At 42.9% G+C, this 18,820-nt stretch overlaps 1 protein-coding gene across 1 annotated transcript; it reads right to left on the bottom strand.

The window, feature by feature from the left end:
- Positions 1 to 1,277: 1,277 nt before the first annotated feature.
- On the bottom strand, positions 1,278 to 18,439 carry LOC102080314 (bromo adjacent homology domain-containing 1 protein). Its single transcript, XM_005449740.4, has 7 exons — positions 17,946 to 18,439; positions 8,294 to 10,093; positions 7,257 to 7,615; positions 6,815 to 6,974; positions 6,604 to 6,683; positions 4,948 to 5,039; positions 1,278 to 4,662 (listed from the first exon to the last, which is right to left on the bottom strand). Exons 2-7 carry the CDS (start codon positions 10,071 to 10,073, stop codon positions 4,473 to 4,475), a joined length of 2,661 nt encoding a protein of 886 aa, XP_005449797.1. The 5' UTR covers positions 10,074 to 10,093; positions 17,946 to 18,439; the 3' UTR covers positions 1,278 to 4,472.
- Between the last annotated feature and the right edge of the window lie 381 nt (positions 18,440 to 18,820).

The following is an 18,820-nucleotide window of genomic DNA, read 5'->3' as shown; positions in this document are numbered from 1 at the left end:
CGGTTGCTCTTGGTACTTTTCCTTCTGTGGACACACTTCCTGTGAGGCATCAGCACAGGTTACTCAGTGTGTGACCTCGCCACTGTGGACGCCACGTACAAACTTCCTGCCCTGCCTTGTTGCCATGGTAAAGAAGGATGCGACTGTGCCTGTGTGGTGCTTTGAGGAAATTCACTTGAGTAAATAGCTACACACAATCCAGCTGGAAAACGTGGGGCAGCCTCCTTGCTGAGCTTTCTTGATCTAATTTTCCAGGAAGTCTCTGCATCTCCCCTAGTACTCAAAAAAAAAAAAAAAAAAAAATGGGGGCAGGAAAAGAAGAAAAAGCTGCTGAAAGGGTTTAGGATGAGGCCTTGTGACTCCTCTACATGCTTCTCCAACATCTGATTCATGCCCTCTAGGGGCCAAATATGTAACAGCACATCTGGGAGAAAGGCAAGAGTGGTCATCTGTCATCGGAGAAACTTCATTTAATCTACTTATTGATTATAATAAAACCCTGGCTGCCATCTGTGCCCATCACAAACAATGATAGCTTACTTAGTAAGGAACTGTGTGAAAATGACTAGTGTTAGCAGATGCTAAGACTCACTTTTAACATATATTTTTTTAAATAATATCCTCTAAAGCAGCGGTCCCCAACCTTTTTTGCGCCACGGACCGGTTTATGCCCGACAATATTTTCACGGACCGGCAATAAGGTGTCGTGGATAAATACAACAAAATAAAACTAGTGCCGGTACCGAAAAAAAGAAGATTTATTCATAACACACGTGAAAAGACCCAGGAAAACCGAGTTAACGATAAAAACGATAACAAAACAACGCTGAAAACCGATAAAAACCCTGAAAACCATACATTTCACACCTGAGCCTCAACTCTCGCGGCCCGGTACCAAACGACTCACGGACCGGTACCGGTCCGAGACCCGGGGGTTGGGGACCGCTGCTCTAAAGGCAATGGCAATAGGATCCCCTCACTACATCTAAACAGTACTTCTATAGCAAACAAAACTGAGAGAACACAAACACTTTTTTATGTAAAGTGTAGAGTTTGTGGGTTTGGTCATGATTGTAGACCAAAAAACATAATAAAATAAACCCATCTGTCCTGCCAAATACATGAATACTAATGCTAATGCTTCCCCTACCTAATAATTTTCACACAGTGCCTAATTCCTGACCCTCAGTGACTTTTGTGTCAGAGGATGAAAACTGGTCCCACTTCAGCATCCGAGGGGGATCTTCTCCTTGAAAACCAGGGGGCATTCTGTCCTGTCTCAGGTGTCCCATCAGTCTCTCCCCTAATAGGACCAATCAATAAAAGCTCAGGTGACCACGTTGCCACATTCTCCCAAACGGCATGTGACCTGGAAGTGTTGCCCCCCCCAATTCTTGAGGTCAGGTTGGACTTTTTTTTTTCCAGGATGTAAAGACAGGAATTCTGATAAAACACGAGCCCGTGTTTTCATGCGAGTGCTTTCTCTCCCGTCTGCTGGCGTGAGCTTCACTGTGGCCTCCACCCAATTAAAAATGATATAATTTAAAGAAAAAAAATCTAAATAATATTTATATTGTTACAAATGAACAGAAATCTTTTCTATCCTGGAGCACAAAGAAAACAGGATATAGTTAATCAATTAGACACAGTATTTCCAAATAAGTTAAAATTAAATCTTAATATGTTTTACTAGATTTAAATATTTTTTTTCTTACTTTAAATATAATTATTACAGATCTTGCAAAAATACTACACTGTGCATTGACTGTCTGTTTAAAGAGTGCCCGGTGCTTCCTGGATTCAGATATCTACACTTCATTAGAAGTTGGCTGGATGGGAGATTTCCACTGGCCTATTATCTCCAACCTCAGGTCATACATCAGTCCCCTTCATTTTTATTTTTTTTTCCCCATTTGGTCAAATTTCAATTAACGCTGTCATTGTTTCTAAAACTCACCTGAAATAAACGGAAAAATAATGCATATCCTCTTGATTAGTTACGTTCATTTTCCAAAAATAGCAAGTCTAAAAATATACTGCAATACACCATCTTAGGAAACTGACATAATAAAATATCCCTAATAAGGAGAAATCGTAAAGTAGGAGAATATATCTATTTATATTACCTCTTTGAAGAATCTGGGGATTAATAGAAATAATAACAACTTAAAAGCAAAAACCTCCCAATGATCAGGATTTGATTTTTGTCTTGGGTCACGATTCGTGCGGCTCAAATAGAGAAAAAAAGTTCAGGATGGCTTTAGTGTGTCAAAACTTTTGAGGGCTTTACCCAACGTTGAAGGACAGGGCGTTTGCTGCGTGGGAAAGCAGCTGGTTACTCTTTATGCCGTTAAAGGTACACGATCACGCACTCCAACACCACTCACAAGTCAAAAAAAACGCTTGCTTGCGAGGTTAAGGCGATAGAAGAGTGTGGTCAGAAATCCGCCACAACTTACAAGTATCAAAATAGCCCACCTGCCCCTCCAAACCTCCACCCAAACGCCCTTCAGCTTGGTGCTACGTCTGCCCGCACAGTGGGTCAGGCCTCCATCCAGATGCCTCTTTGAACTCTAATCACATTGACAGTGTGGATACATACATGTATATATATATACTGTATAATTATATAGGTACGTTAGAGCTGACTGACAAATCGGATGGAATGACTCGAGCGATATCCCATGATTCAACATGTCGAGCATCAGGTTACATGACAAACACGCTGGCTGGCTGGCTGACTTGACTCCTCTACTGGTTAAGTAATAGAAATACACAGTTTGCACTGACAAAAGCAGCCATGACATCCTCACGGTTTCCTTCTACAAAGGTACAAAAAAGACACACACACACACACACACACACACTCTCACAAAAATAAATGATATACAGTGAGCCCCACCCCACCCGGCGTCAATATTAAGTAACTGGAAGCTGAACGCATTTGTAGTAATTAAGGAATGGATTAGTGCAATAGAACAAGGGAGTGAGGACTAGAAGCGCTGACGGAGAGAAGGAGTGAGGGTGGAGACGGGAATTCTGGCTTGTGTGAGACATCCTTTGGTTTATCTTGGCAGAGGGGGGGGAAGGGGCGTATCGAACTGTATCGGCGATCAGAAAAACAATCGGGAGCTAATGTCATCCGCTTTTCTTTTGGAGAGAGGGTGCACAAATGCCAAGCGCATCACATCTAAGCTGACAAGTTCATGCTTTTCTCTTTGCCAAGCGAACGGCCAACTTAACCTTTCGCTGTAAAAATGTACAAAAGACGTTCTCCACTACTTTTACACCTTGTACTGTCTGTAAGAGAGCCACGTAGACTGAACCAAACCCTACTTTCAAGGACTGCAGGTGCACCCTGTTCTACCGCTTCAGTGTTTGATGTGGCGAGACGTAGCTGCCTGAAGCTCTCCCTGCAAGTCATAAGGCAAGTCACAGCAACGAGTAAATGTGAAAGAGTATACGCGACACCACCAAAAACCCATAAGGGAGCCTCTTCTTCAAGTAGCTGAGATTACAGTTTGCTTCATCACGTGTGTTTATTTTTTTTACTGATTCGAATCTATCGCGAGACATTTTAGTGTCCTCACACAAAGTTAAAAGATCCCTGCTCTAGTTTGCTCGAGTCTAGTAGGGAAAAGACTGTCTCACGAACCCCGTTCAGGTGCAATCATTTTAGTTTTGCGCAACTCATCACTTGAGATGAAAAGGTTTCGGTCAGTGTCAGGAGAAGAGAAGGAAGCTCTGCTTTCTCTAAAGCTGGTTTTGGTTTCCTTAAAAAACAAAAAACCCATCACACATGCCGACAGTTATCCATTCACCCTGGAGTCACACTTGCTCTCCATTCTCTCTGACACGCATGCGCAGACTCATGCGGGTTCGAAATTGGGAGAAATGAGACGACACTCTCCATTAGCTGCTCCTTCACTCTCGCTGCTTGAGCACCGTTAACGCCGAGCGGACAGCGCAGGCCTGTGTTCCCCGGCAGCGCCTCGGTGCCGGACCATCCCTGAGCCACTGGCTTACAAATGGAACAAACATGATTGTTGTGCTAAGATGCTTGAGGGGAAACACAGTCCTGACAGCAGCCCAGCTCGGCCTGGCGTTCAGCAATTCTGGCAGGGAAGCGATTGGAGGCTGAAACCTCAGAGTGCGGTGGAAGCTTTTAAAAATTAAAAAAAAATCTGATCTGAAGAATGAATTATCACTCCTTTCTCTTCCAAAACCAAAACCAGAAAACATTGGTGCTCTGTCTACCACATTCCAGCTAAAGGGATCTGTGCTTCTTATTGGCCCAATAGACGACCTCACCCCATCACCACCCCCTTCCCTCTGATTGTGAGGTGCTCACTGGATAAAAACAAAACAAAACAAAAAAAGTCCCTCAGCCCCCTTCACTCCCTCTTCTTTGTGCGGGATGGGGCGGTGCTTCATTGACGATTAATTCAAAAGGTGCAACGGCCCTCCACCCTCTACTGTAGATTCTTCAAGATGCGACCGTAACGAAAATCGTAGACGTGCCGGCAGAGATACACCAACTCGGGGTCGACGTCTGTGGGCACACAGCGGTGGGAAGGAGGGGCAAAGTCGGGGCGGCAGGGCACCATGCTGGCACTGCCAGGCGGGGCACCTTCAGCACGCCGCTTCACCAAGGCACAAAATCTAGGAAGGGAGAGGAAAATTCATTAAAAGGCAACTTTCCTGCTTCTCCGCCTACACTTAAACACTCCAATTTGAAACAGGATTTTCACAAAGGTTATCACGGTAAGTGTTCATCGTCTTATGTTCCTGCAAATTCATTAACAGTTGTAGTGTCACCAGTGTGTGAGTTACAAAAAAAAAAGAAGAAGCTTCCACATGTCGTCAAAGCTGAGGTGTTAATTTCAAACTCCAAACCTTGTGAAAAGACTTTTTCTGCTAGCAACAATTATCGTGTTCGTTACTTACCTACAGTACTGGGCTAGTGGGAGAACATAGCATCTGTCTTCTATGCAGGCCACGCTATTTTCATCCTGATGCCGAGAGGCGAAAATCTCATTCTGAAATCAACAGTGGGTGTAAAGAGTCACGTTTCCTTTTGTGTTCGGCGAATAATGAAGAAATGACACTTTTGTACTAAGAGCACAGTGGGAAATATAATTGTTCATGAGCAACAGGATTTTGCCTTTTTGTTTCTACCTTATGTACTGCCAAAGACACACACACAAAATCCTCTCTACTCGACACGTGCCATTGTAAAAAGAACATTTCTAGAAGTAAAATCGTTTATCTTTCCTGTTCTTGGCTTGTGCAAGTCTGAAATCAGAGAGATATCATTTTTTGGCTTTGTGGTCAGACTGAAGAGCAAACCAACTATCCACAGTTTCAGGGCAGAGCAGCGACAGGCCGTTTTTTTCCGCCTCCTCATTGCACATAATTTTCTTACACGTTGTACGAGGATGCCTCATAATATTTCTGATGTAGAACAAACAGTTCCATCAATAAAAACTGCAATCTCACATAAAATATTATCTTTAAACAAAGTGATAAACATTAAATAAAGAATAAATTTCATGGCTACAGTGCTGTGCAAAAGTCTTGGGTCACCCTTCAAGAAGAGACAGAGTTTCTTATCATTTTTTTAAAGTGGTCTTGAGAACAGCTCTCGAGGCTTTTTGAGGATCTTTCAAAGTTTTTCTTTGCTTTTCACTCACTTTCAGTCCAGTCCTTGTACCTGACCATTTTCAGTAAATGATTAAGGTTTTTTTGTTTGTTCACACTGACCTGTGAATGATTCAAGCATAAAAAAAGACACCTAACTCAAGGAATGAGCCTGTCTCAGTCTGCACATAGCAGGCAACTTAGAGGAGCACCAATTTTAACTTTAGGCACTCTTTTACTAACAGCCTGCTGCAAAAACACATCACTTGTTTCAATTTCTTTAGCCGAATCAAACGTTGCCAAAGATAACTCAGCTTTAAAACTGTATTTTTGCACCAACAAGATTATTTCCAAAGAGCTATTAGCTGAACATGTGACACATGTCAGCATGGTGTGTAGTATGCCTTTAAAAGATTTGAGGAAACTGGACATGTGGAGGACAAAAGTGGCAGACCTAAAACTATTTAGAGCAGATGAACAGTATCTGAAAGCCATGTCCTTAAAAACTGGAAAGAAGACTGGACAGAGTACAGAATAAAATCAGCCACCATCCAAAGAAGAGCTTTGAATGTCCTTCAGGAAACCTGAACTATTATCCTTGCAAATATTTCAATAAACTGCTGCACCAATTTCCCATTTTCTTAGCTTAATATATAGAAACGAATTATGGCTCAAGACTTTTGCACAGTGCTATACTTTATATATTTTGACTTCATCTATTCTTACACACAACACATAAGCGCACACACACACTTCATGATGTCATTTTTTTCTTAGAGGATACTGATTGTGTAATCATTCACTAATGGAATAAATCAAATAAAGTGTTTTTATTTGATGAATGTTGTACCTTCTCTTGTCTCACATACACACAGATCTGTGCTGTTACTGTTTGTGCAGACAAACAGTAACAGCACAGATCTGTTACAGGAAAAACATCTTGGCTCCAAATCTCTGCCTCACCTCACAGTGTGTGCTGGGATCTCTGCCTCCCTGTGTGTGCTCAGGTCGGTAGTACCAGAAAAGACTCATCATCAGCTCTCCTGAGGGATCACATTAAGACACACACACAGAGGTAAACAATCTTGGCCATATGTTCCTCCGGTCATCCATCAATACACATGCACCACTGTATCGCATCATAATCTCCCCCCTTCTCCTGATCTTTTTTTACCTGTTTTGGGGTCCTCCCACAGTGCTGATATCTTGGCAACATATGGGAGGGATTTCTTCCTGGGGCCTGATCGTAGCAGCACAGTGTCTCTCACACGTATCACTTCACCGTCCCTCTCGACTCCTTCGTAACATTGCCGCAGGGCCGTCTCATCCTCTCCCTGAGACACACACAAACACACGAGCGCGCAAACACAATAAGGAAAGATATAATTCTAATTATAAAGACAAAAAGGAATCTGTCACACAGAGCTGTATGGTCAAAACACAATTATCTTTTCCCTCAAGAGACAATTTCTTTGTCCTTGTGGAAGGCAGCTGTGTTGATGCTAAGGTTTCCACTGGCCAGGTATTTGGAATAGAGAAGGTTTTCCTCCGGTCAAGAAGCTCTCTAATATGCTGATCATCTTCATCGTACAGAGATGGACTCTCAAAAAACTTACCGCAATGAAGACCTCCCTCTCTGTGGGCATTCCAACAGGCAGCCAGCCATTAGTGGCCCGTCTGCGGCTGACCCTCTTTTGTTTGGTGCTGCTGAGGCTTGGCACGGGTGGCGACTCCTTTGTCGATAGCTGTGCGCGGCCCACGGACAGAGAGTCACCGGAGGGCTTGGTGCTCTTTGGGCACTCCTTGGCTAGCTTTAGCCTAGCCTGGGGCTGGTCTCGTCCAGACAGGTGGTTCAGTAGGTGGGGTTTAGTCTGCGTGGAAGTGGGCACACTGGACAGAGGGCAGCTGGACATGGGCATGGTGGGGGGAACCAGAAGGGAAGGGTTGTGATCACCCTGAGGGGAGGGGTAACCCTCTGAGACAAAAAGGTGAGAGTAACAATAAGCAAAGGAACTTCTGAACACCATCAAATGGTGGATGACACGGCTGGCTACTTATCTTTAGCATAAGCCACATGAACCTTAAATTATATATACACACACATAATTTAAGGTTCATGTGGCTCATGGTATATATAAATATATATATATATATTTTTTTTCTGCTTAAAAGTAACCTGCTTCTTTTATCAGTCTAGCTACGTACATGACACACTTGCAACCGAAACCTTTACAGTAAGCCTAAAGCTCCTTAGTCACACACATCTGAAGCAGTTACCTCATTCTGCAGGCAATTTAAAAGCTCATGGCAAAAGACAAAAAAAGGACTACATAAAACAGAAAGGCTCCACTTGCTTGACTTCACAACTGGCTTGAGGCATATCATTTATCAACAAAGGACTCTTTAGATCTTTAAGTAATAGCTTTATGTCTAACTATTGGAATAAAGGTTTCTTTTATAATACTGGCAAAGAAGGCTAAAAAACAGTTAAATCAAAGAAATGTTATCCCAAAAGAACTTGCCATCAGTGTGAGCAAATCCTCAAGTGGCCTCAGAAAGCCACTTGAGACGGTCATAATTAATAATCAGCAATTAATACTGAACATTTATGAAACAAGACCAAATCTTGGGACATGGGGGTCAATCCACTCACCTGTTTTGATATTGTGCGTGCATCCAGTGCATCCTGTGCTAAAAGAGCAACCCCTGCTGGTGACAGGAGCCATTGCTCTGTAGGTATACCCACTAATCCCGCAGGCGTCACCGTAACAGGGTGAAGCCACAGAATTGCAGTAGGCGGGGTGGGCTAGTCCCGACGGATGTGACACCTGCTGCCCCAGCAGCTTGGAGCCGCTCATTTGGCTAGGGCACAAACTAGATGGGGGCAAGTTCAGAGGTCGCGGGGCCATGGTGGCTGAAGTTGTTCCAGTGTGTGTCGGGTGGGCGATGTGGACGTAATAGCTGGAGAAGCAATGGTCGGCGGTGCAGAGGCAGGGGTGAGGGCTCAGGGTGAGCGCTGTGTGTGGTAGGGAATGTGTCAGCGATGGTGGGGTTACTAGGCACTCGCGCTTCACAGGGGTCATGGCTGAGTTAAGTGGCTGATCGTCTGATTCTCCATAGGGTTGCTGGCCTAGAAAGAAGGCCAAGCCGTGACAGTAGTCCATTGAGCGCTCTGCAGGAAAGCAGTAGTACGGGCTCAGCTCAGTCTCCAGCTGTTCCTCTTTCACTTTCTTCAGTGGGTATGCTAGCATACTGCGTGACTGGTAGCCCGGTTTTGTCAGTCGATGGGTGCAGCCACCCGTTTCCCACTCCACCTTTGGCTCAAAGCCTGCCTTCTTCTTGCAAGCTGTGCAGCCACTGTGCAGGGGAGGGATCTTTTTCCCCTTCTGCTTTTGTGTGCGTCCCTTGTGCTGAAGTTTGACCCTCGAGGGCGACTTTAGGGTCGGGCCCACGACGGGAGCCTTGCAGTCTGAAGTAACAGTAGCAGTGGGTGCAGCCTTTGCTCTTTGTTTACTGGTAGCAGAGGAACTGGTTAACTTCAGCAGGGCTGCGGCATTAAGTCCAGCCAACCGTCTGGGTGCAGGAGCATCAAGGCACTCCTGACTCATCCCCAAACTTTCATTCCCTCGGCTAACTTTGGTCCTCTTTGCAGGCTTAGAGCTTTGGCACGCTTCAAGTTCGTGAGATGTGGAGCCTTTAGTGTTGGTCCCTCGCAAAGCCTTAAGACCTCCGCAGACACCACCTCTCGCTGGATCTGCATCCAGGAAAGCCCCTGCATTTATGGGTTCCTCCTGTCTCTTGGCCTGTTTGGCTGCTGGTTGGGGATCAGTGGCTCTTTCTAGTAGCAGGCTGTTTACCGCCTCAGCATTGAGAGAAGCCAGTCTCCGCTTGCGTGGCTGAAAGACTCCCAACCCAATACTCTTGCTATAACTTCCACTGCATGATTTTAATTTGTTTTTTGGTGACGACTTCTCCTCTTTTCCGTCACTGCTTTTCCTTTTTTTTGACTTGGATTTGTGAGATAATCGTCCGCGGCCATCCTTTCCTTTCCTTTCCTTAGACCTCTGCTTTTCACGAATGTTTTCCTCCAGTCGAGTCAGGAGGACATGGCAGCTGAGTCCTTCACTTTCTGAATTCCCAGCCCTCCCTCGCAAAGGGTACATTTTCCTGTCCCGTTTCTTGACGTGCCTCCGGTCCAACTTTCTTTTCTGCTCTGATCTTTCTGTTCTTTCCCTCTTGTCATTCATCCTCTTGGCCATGTTTCTGACTTTTTTGGTGACCTCGCTTATCTTCTTTGTCCTGCCAAATCGGAGTGTGCGCTCAGGCCAGGCGCCGCCCATGGCACCACCATGTGGCCAAAGACAGCTGTTGTCCCACCAATCTGGACTACTTTGGCTGTGCCCAAGGGAACCCTTCTGCCTTGCGTGAGTCATCACATGCTTGTCTATGCGGCCTAGAGAGAAGAGATGGACAAGTGGTCAAAACTCCACTTTTGTGCTGATTTTCTACTCTTACACAACAGATCTCAACCAATCTCTGGCCTTAACTCGGTAAGGATTAGTCCTAGGGTGTGGTAGTATTTTACCAACTTTCTAAACAAGAATATATTTTAAACAAAGTCTCATAAAGTATTGTGCAAGTCTTAAGCCTTTCCTCATTCTTTTATATTATGCAGGAGAATTGGAAATAGGTGAAACAATTTATACAAACATGAACAAACAAACTGAAATACAGTATATGAGGCAAAAAGAGAGTTTGTGCACTTTTAATGAGCTTGAAATTCAAATCTGGTACAAACACCTTTATTCTTCAACATAACCTGAACTCTCTTAGGCAATCTTTATTATGATTTCTTCAGACTTCTTCTTGAAGGACGTTCAAAACTCTTATTTGGCTCTGTTCCATGTGCTTTTCAATCCACTTCATTGGCAGTGTGTTTGGGATCATTGTCATGCTGAAAAAAGCCATTTCCAATCAGATGCTTTCCAGATGGTATTGCATGGTGTATTCAAATCTGATGATACTTCTTCTACATTCATAATTCCTTTTGACGATTTTGACAAAATCCCCCAAACCACTGGCTGAAATTCAGCCCCAAACCTTGACAGAACCTCCACTGTGCACTGATGGCTGTAGGCACCACAGTTATTATAGTTTGTATTTTCTAATTAGGTTTGATTTTTATTTAGTTTTGATTTTTGCTTTTAATTCGGTTTAGTTTCAGCTAGTTCCCAGAGTGAGTTTCCACATTTGAGTCAAATTTTCGTTGTGTTACAATGTTTCGTTTTAGCTTAGTTTCTATTAGTTTCAGTGTTAATTTTAGTGTTACTATTATTGTATTGAGGGTATATGGTAAAGGCAAGATTTAGGAAACTCAGAAACAGTATTATATTAAAAACACTGAATAAAAACAAGCCAAAGTTGCAATAAATACATTCATCAAAGCCTCATAAGGCAAGTTTTGATTAAAGCTTTACCAACCTAACAAATACCAAAACTAGGAATATTTCCTTTTTATTTTCCTTTTTTATTTTAGTTACTTTTCACTAAATCATTTCAGTTCATTTTAATTATTTTCAACGGTCTAGCTTTTATTTTTATTTTAGTTAACTAAAATGTTTTTCACATCTGGTTTTAGTTAACTTTAATAACTGCTGTACCTCTCTCCTGAACTCCTCTGTACATATTGATTTGGGCCAAAATTTTTACATTTGGATTCCTCACTCTGTAAGACCTGTTACCACTTGGATAACATGACAAAAGAACTTTAGTCTTCTCTCTCTGTTTCCCTCCTTTAAGAACGGCTGCTTGACAGCCACCCTTGCACTGACAACATTTCTGATGAGGCTTCAGTGAACAGTAGATGGGATAAACTGAAGGGCCACTGAAGCACCTCTCAGGTCCTGTGTCAGGTCTTTCTTTCCTGTTTCTTAAGGGCCCGACCTCCATCTACTGTAGACACATTTGCCACTTTTTATTTTGCCCACCACTTTCCAGTTTCCTCAAACACACTGCACTTTTTAGCCAGTGGCTCTTTGGGAATCACCTTGTTGATTTGAAAATGCAATTTTATGCCTGTCAAACTGTGTTATCTTTGGCACTTCAGCTACTAGGAACAAATTATGCATTTCTGCAATAGGCAGCTAGTAACAAAGTGCCTAAAAGTACAATTTAAAATTGGTTCTTTGCCAAGTTGTTATGTGTAGACACAACACGGGTTAAGGTGTCTTTTTTAAGCTTGAATGATTCATAGGTCAGTGTTAAGAGGCTAACAAAACTTTCTCTGAAAATGGTCAGGACTGGACTGAAAATGAGTGGCAAAACAGTCAGTGTCCAAAGAAAAACTTGCTAAAGGCCAGGTTTAAAAAAATGGCAAGGAAGTCTGGCTCTCCTTTAAGGGCAGCCAAGACTTTTCCACAGTACTTTATATGAACCTTTACCTTGTAGTTCTTAGGCTTTTCCATTTGGGCAAAAAGTCTGTACAAAAGGGCGAGTGTTACCGTAACGCTATCTTTGCCCAACAATATATAGGTTACTAGTGACATGGTGGATGTTAGGAGGTAGCTCACAATATAAAAAGGACTTCCCTGTCAACAGTAAATCAAATCATTTACCAAAAAGACTTTAACTGGATCCATAGAGATCTGTTTCAGCCCTTGAGTTCTGCCACATTGCGTGGTCAGACCAGGCAGTGTTATGCTGTGTAGTAGGGGTGACACTGAGACCAAAGATTACTTCAGATGTTTTCAACAGTTATAACTTAAGACGAGACGAAGCTAGAAAGGATATAAAAAAGAACCAAAAAACCCAGCAGAAGTCAACAAGCTGCACACAAAACAAAGATACCAACTATCTTGCATAAGCTCTCAGCTTAGATTAAAATCCAACATCTGATTCAATACATAAAGAAACTTAATGATGAATAAATTCAGCTGAACGGTTTTGTAATCAGATCATATGGCGAGCTGCAGCTATTGTGCGTGTGCCTGGGATCTTCTCATTATGACGGGTTTGTGTCGCACTGGAGAAACTGATGCACTGTGCCATTCATTCACTGTGCTCATTGCCTTATCACCACATGTACACACAGCAGGCAAGCAGCAGCTTGTTAAGGCCAATTGTTTAGTCTGCAGTGTTTAGTCTGGCAGGAAGATGTCAAAAAAAAAAATATCTTTGACCACAATAAGTGCAAGTGAGAGAAAAATAAGGCAAATAAGCTGAAGCCCATTTAAATGTGACACTTTTAGCCGTTTTAAATTGGATGGTTTCCGGCTTCCCATTACTTTTCTAAGCGCCCGTGTTATGTAAAGAAAGAGAATCTTTCCATCTGCAATACAACACAATATGTGATGATTCCCAAAGCCCACCATGAAATTATTTAACAATTAAACCTAATTACCATCAGCCAGAAAGTGTTTGCACAAAACGCTCCCCGCGCTCAGTGTAAAACTGCAACACAAACAAGCAGAAAGGGACTCACACACTGTATATGTTTGCGTTTTAAAATAATGCCCGTACAGAGATCATTACTTTTCCTTTTTAGTGTTCGGGGAAAAGGTAAAGATGCACGATCGTGTACCACCTAATGAGCCGGGTTAAACTTTTAAAGACCAATATCTCCATTTAATAACCCTGCAGACACATTCTGCACCGCGAGGAAAAGAAACCTCGCCGCAGCAAGACACAATTAGAAGTTTTCCATCATTCGGCGTTCCTTTTTGTTAATCAAATAAAGGTTTTCTTTTTCCCGACCCACAAGAGCTTCTTGTCCTACACCATATTTTCCATAATTAGTTATAATCGGATAATGAAATCCTCCTTAATGACGATTGATACACATATTTACAGCTGCTGCTCGTCTCTCCATTCTCCTCGCTTTAAAAGGTGCAAAGATACTGGCTTTAAAGTTTAAACATTTCCCCAAATGAGCTTTAGATCAGAATGATGCTATTGGTTATCCGCGGTATTATCAGAGTTAAGCTTTTTAATGTTTTCTCCAGTTTATTCTGCATGGAGCCAAACAGGCCGGGGCATCTGTTCAGACGAGTGTGCCTGCGCGAGGCGGCGAGAGGCCTGATGGTTGATACAGATTTCTCTGCAGTGCGAAAACGTTCAAGACCAGAGACTTCTATCCCAATAGATGACTCGCTAACAGTAGAAGCCCGACAAAATTCTTCTAACATGTTGGATTTTGTCGGCCACAATCTGACTGGGCTTGCGCAGCCTCAAGGCGGTCCAACGCTCCAGTGTGCAAGAGATCCTGGCAGTATCAAATCCAATTTTAGCTCAAGGGGTAATGAAAACTGAAGACTTTCTGACTCATTGATTAACGTGACATTAGAGGAGTTTAAAACATTTCCATGTTACACTCCTCACAAAGAGCTTTTATGTCTTGATAAAAGTTAAAAACCATGGGCACGATAAGCTCAGACATGGCTTGTGTTTGCGTGTCTTCCCAGTCTTTGCTGTGCCAAAGGTTGCTTTACTTCAGGCTGAGCTTATCACACAAGATGTAATCGGTTTAATGGTGTTACCTTGCTGGCTGAACCAGAAATTCAATACCTGAAAGACAAACTTCAAATCTAAAATTTGGTGGTGCTATTACTTCATATTTGATCTGCTTTCAAGATTAAAAAAATAATAATTAAGTGTCACTAAACCTGTTAGAATGAATGATCTGTTGGAGTCCAGATTAAAAGCAAAACAGTCCCAGTTCACAACATTTATCCTGATTCTGCAATTTTTCCATCGGATGTGGGGTCACTGCTGAGAGTTGTAGGTGTGGAAACGCTGCAAGGAATAACCTGCTTCATATTATCTTGTGCAGCAGCCTTCTGGCAGAACGGCAATTTGGTTCTTTAAACACAGTTAGGTCCGGTGATCCGCAGGAAGTAATTTCACATCTGCTGGGAGATCAATGACCCGGCACTCCATCTCTAATTGGTTAGAAACAGATCATAAGATCCTCTCAGCAATTATACAGAGAACACACCAGGATATTTTTTTTTTTCGTTTAATGATGAGACATGCATGATTTCTCAGGACTCTTGTGACTCTGGGTGTAAAAGAGCAAACCAGATGGCTTTTTTTTGTAATGATGATTAAACAGCATCAGGCTACACAACTGATATCGAGTCAATAAGTGTGAGATATGCGTTGGCCTCCAACGTCAACCGTTATTAATAAACACAAAGCAGACAAAAGGCTAAACGACAAACAGCAAAGTGTGTTAACGCTGAGCATTAAAGTTCACTTCTCAATTTCCTGGTGCACAAATGCGAAGCAGTGCAACTGCCTCACTGTATGACTTTGTTAATCCTAACACAAACCCAATCACAGGTGAAAAACTGAGAGCAGCTTTCAGAATACGACGTGAAATCTGATAACTCGCCACAAGATCACACCAACCTGACTCAAGGTTAAAATCAAAGTGGATCTCAGTGTGATGAAAGACCTGAAAAAAGGAGCTCATCTGTGGGAGTAACACCATTCTTTACCCTCAATGTAAACATAAACTATCAATGACCAAATAGTTAAATACTACTAAAACACTATAACACAATCGTAAACAGATACAAGTGTCTGTTAGTATAAGCTCCTGTGATACATACAGCTGGGCATAAACAGTTAGTAAATGTTTCAAGAGCATTAACAGTATAAGATCATTAATAAATAACTATTATAGGATATTTATATGTTGGCTTATTGCTGCTTCACAGTTTGTTATAAAGTATTCATGAGCATGTTGAGCAGATTTCTGAGGAGTCTGATTGGCTGGGAACATTAACTTTTAGCAACCAGTTTAACTGAACACCATCTTTTCTGCTCTGTGTATATTATTTGACAAGTCAAATGCCTTAATAATGACTTAAATAATAATTACAGCTGTGAGGCCGGTAGCTCGAGTCTAAGGGTCTGAGCTGTGGAGGGGTAAAAAAAAAAAAGAGAAAGAGAAGACCGCAGGCAGAGGAACTACAACCAAAGCTGAGAGTGTAAAAGTGAGGAAGTGAGAGAAGAAGAGAGAGACATCTCTTCTGTGAAGGGGGGGGGTCAGTCTGTATAAGTGTAAAAGGGACAGCAGAAAGCCTCGCTGTTCTGTTCTACAGACTGACAGCAATCTAAGAAAATCTCTTCATGAAAATCTTTAAACTTGTCAGGATTACAACAACTAGTCCAGCCTTACAAACCAGCCTGTGTGGCTTGATGTTGCCAAGCAACTCAGACAGGAATTCGGCAGCGCTGGGAGTAATTACGGCGTTTAAAATAGAAAATCCAAATTAGCTATATGTGTAAATAAATGAATAATATTTATAGATGGATTACATGGCATTTTATGTGTTAGTGGCAACGCTAAAAGCCTCTGAAGTGTGCCCTTCAAGTGTACACTTGAGAATAACTGTCATGCGCTATGAAAGCTAGCCAAAGCATCATTTTTTTTCCCCCTAAGGGCCTGAGACAGGGGTGGGCAATTTATTTTCCCCAAGGGGCCACATGACAAACTGGGACTGTTGTGGAGGTCCACACCAAAAAGCTTGTAAAGGCATAAAATTAATATTAAGCTGAGCTCAGTTCGGCTTCTTATTGGTGTGTGTGGAGGAAATTGTATCCATTATCTTGGCAAAAGCAAAAACAAAAAAACTAATGAAACCTTGAGTGACCATCCATTTAACTATCCTGCAGTATCTTCAAAAATCTTTGTTTTTTCTGGCCCAGAAAAAGTGTGATTGACCCTTTTGCACTAAAGGCAGTTCACGCTGTGTTACACAAATCTGTTTCCAGCCACTTGAAAATCCGCCCATTGTTAAAACTGTTAAAAAGTCATTTTATTTCAGTTCTAGAATTTTTTTCCCACCCTTAGCTGTAGCTAAACCTTCTTTGGGGGATGCCCTGAAATTTCTGCTGGAAAAACCACTTGCAAATATAACAGAGGAAATACAGCACTAAATAAAAAAGAAAGCTAAATAATCAAGCCTTTAAGAGCAGTTAGTGATTAACTTTAGCACAATAATATTTTTTGCAGCACAATAAATGAAAGAACCGGATTCTGGAAAGAAAAAAAGTTCAAGCCCTCTTTCCTTCTTCACTTCTTTCCCTGAAAATAACTCTTGGATAAACTAAATTTTAAAAAATTACACTCCTCTTAAAACTCACGTTCCAATCATTTCCTACAGTCCCCCTGTTTGCCACCTTTGCTATGAAATACTTCAAATTCTCGCCTCTTCAAATCCAGGGGAAAAAAAATAATCACTTTTTTTGGTTGAGCAGCTCGAAGCTCATGTCAAAACAAGGACAGTAAAAAGGTCAAAGAAACATTGCATTACAGCCGCCCAATAAGGCAACACCAGATAGGACACACCTTGCAGATCACTTGTTACCACAGTTGTGCAGGGCACGTTCATAAAGGGCTCATCAGCCTGCATCAAAACCTGTAATTACACCTCTCTCTTTTATTTTAAAAAATGCTCTTGCCTTGAACTTTTAGGCACAGCCACAAAACCCCACAGAACACCCATCAAAAATAAATAACCAGCTGGGTAAGGTGGCTCGCTCGGATCAGACTGAGAGCTTCTTATTTTACATTTTCCGTGTCGGGGCCGGTGGTGACGGGCAGGTTCAACACGAGGCGCTGACATGATGTTTTTTTTGGAGGGGGGGGTTGTTGTTTCAAGAAGAGATAAAAGCCTGAGAGAATCTGAAACATTGCGTTACTGTTTTGGCTTTCTTCCGAGACAGCCGGAGCTTTAACACCATTGGCAGGGATGTCGAGGGCGGATTGCTAGATATGCATGCCTGGATAGATTTGTAATAAGTGCGTTAATATACGTACATATATAAATTTATATACAGTGGCCGAGGAATACAGTATGATGGGATACAGTACAGCCTGACGTAGCTGCCCATCTGAAGTAGCCAGCCAGGCTCTAAATACGGGTTGAGGAAGGGAGGGGAGTGGAGGGGGGGGTGCTACCAGAACACACAAACACACACACACACCAAGCAAAAATAAAGGGCAGTCACCCCTCCTGATCACATTTTCTGACCGGATTCCCGATCAGCGACGTGGTGGCTGTTCCCGATCCCAGTCCTAGCTGAGAGCTGTGAGGTTATGGCACGTAGCAGCAGCCCCGTGTGTCGCTTCTGGTGCACGAAGCGAAAAAAAATAATAATTAAAAAAAAGGGTTCTGCGCTCCTTCTCTGGACGGCTGGGCAGTCGGAACACAACTTCAAACATTCACAGCCAGATAGCACCCCCTCCCAAAAAAATACATGTGTGTTTAAAAAAAAAGATCGAGGTGGTAACTTACGGCTCGCCGCCACGCTTCCTCCAGCAGAGCCGGGAACCGTCGAACAAATCTGCGGGGAAGGACGGACAAACGGACGGATGGTCGGGGAAGAGCGAGCGAGTGGGGGTGTGGGAGGGCTGGGGAGGGGAGGAGAGACGGAGCCGGACTGGTGCGATGGCAGAGCTCCGTAACTGGGAGAGCTGGGGAGGAGTGGAGCGGAGAGAAGAGAGAGGGGACGGTCGGTGGCGCTGCCTGCGAGATGTGTGCGTGCTCTTCCTGGTTGGGTTTCCACCGATTCGCAGAAACTTAATCTGAACCAGTTCCCATACGGACCAGCCTCGCTCGCCGCCACCCCCCCCTCCTTCTTCTCCCATGACGGACAAACAGGCAGAAAACTAAATAACTGCAGTACGCGAGGTAACTTGGGTCCATTACATAAAACACACAATGAAAAGCGATGGATGTTAGGCTCCTGCCACCCCCATCCTTCCTCCCCACTATACCACCGCGCAGAGCCTCACCCCTGTCATCTTATCGTGACCAAAACACGCCAGACTGTTAAAAAACGTCCAGAGACATTTCTCATGAAGACTGAACAAGGACATGGCCATGAGTCAACAGTGTCCCATGTGGTGGATGGGAGATTTGAGGTTTAACTGAGGTTCTTTAAGTTATGGAGATGTAAAGGGGATTAAACCCATCTAAAGCTCACTTTAAGACCTAACTTTTTTTGTATTAAAGCAGTTTTTATTAACATGCAGGCTTATAAGGTTCAAAGTTAAACTTCGCTTTGTCTTCACATTAAAAAAAAATACATCTTTAAATCAAGCTCATGCAGGACCTTCATTTTTCATTTAATTGTCCATAAAGAGCTGAGACCAGAGAAGCCAATTAGA

Source organism: Oreochromis niloticus, linkage group LG15, assembly GCF_001858045.2.
Source record: "Oreochromis niloticus isolate F11D_XX linkage group LG15, O_niloticus_UMD_NMBU, whole genome shotgun sequence".
Classification (NCBI taxonomy): Eukaryota; Metazoa; Chordata; class Actinopteri; order Cichliformes; family Cichlidae; genus Oreochromis; species Oreochromis niloticus.
Note: the sequence above shows the minus strand (reverse complement) of the source record. Positions and strands in the feature narration are given on the sequence as shown.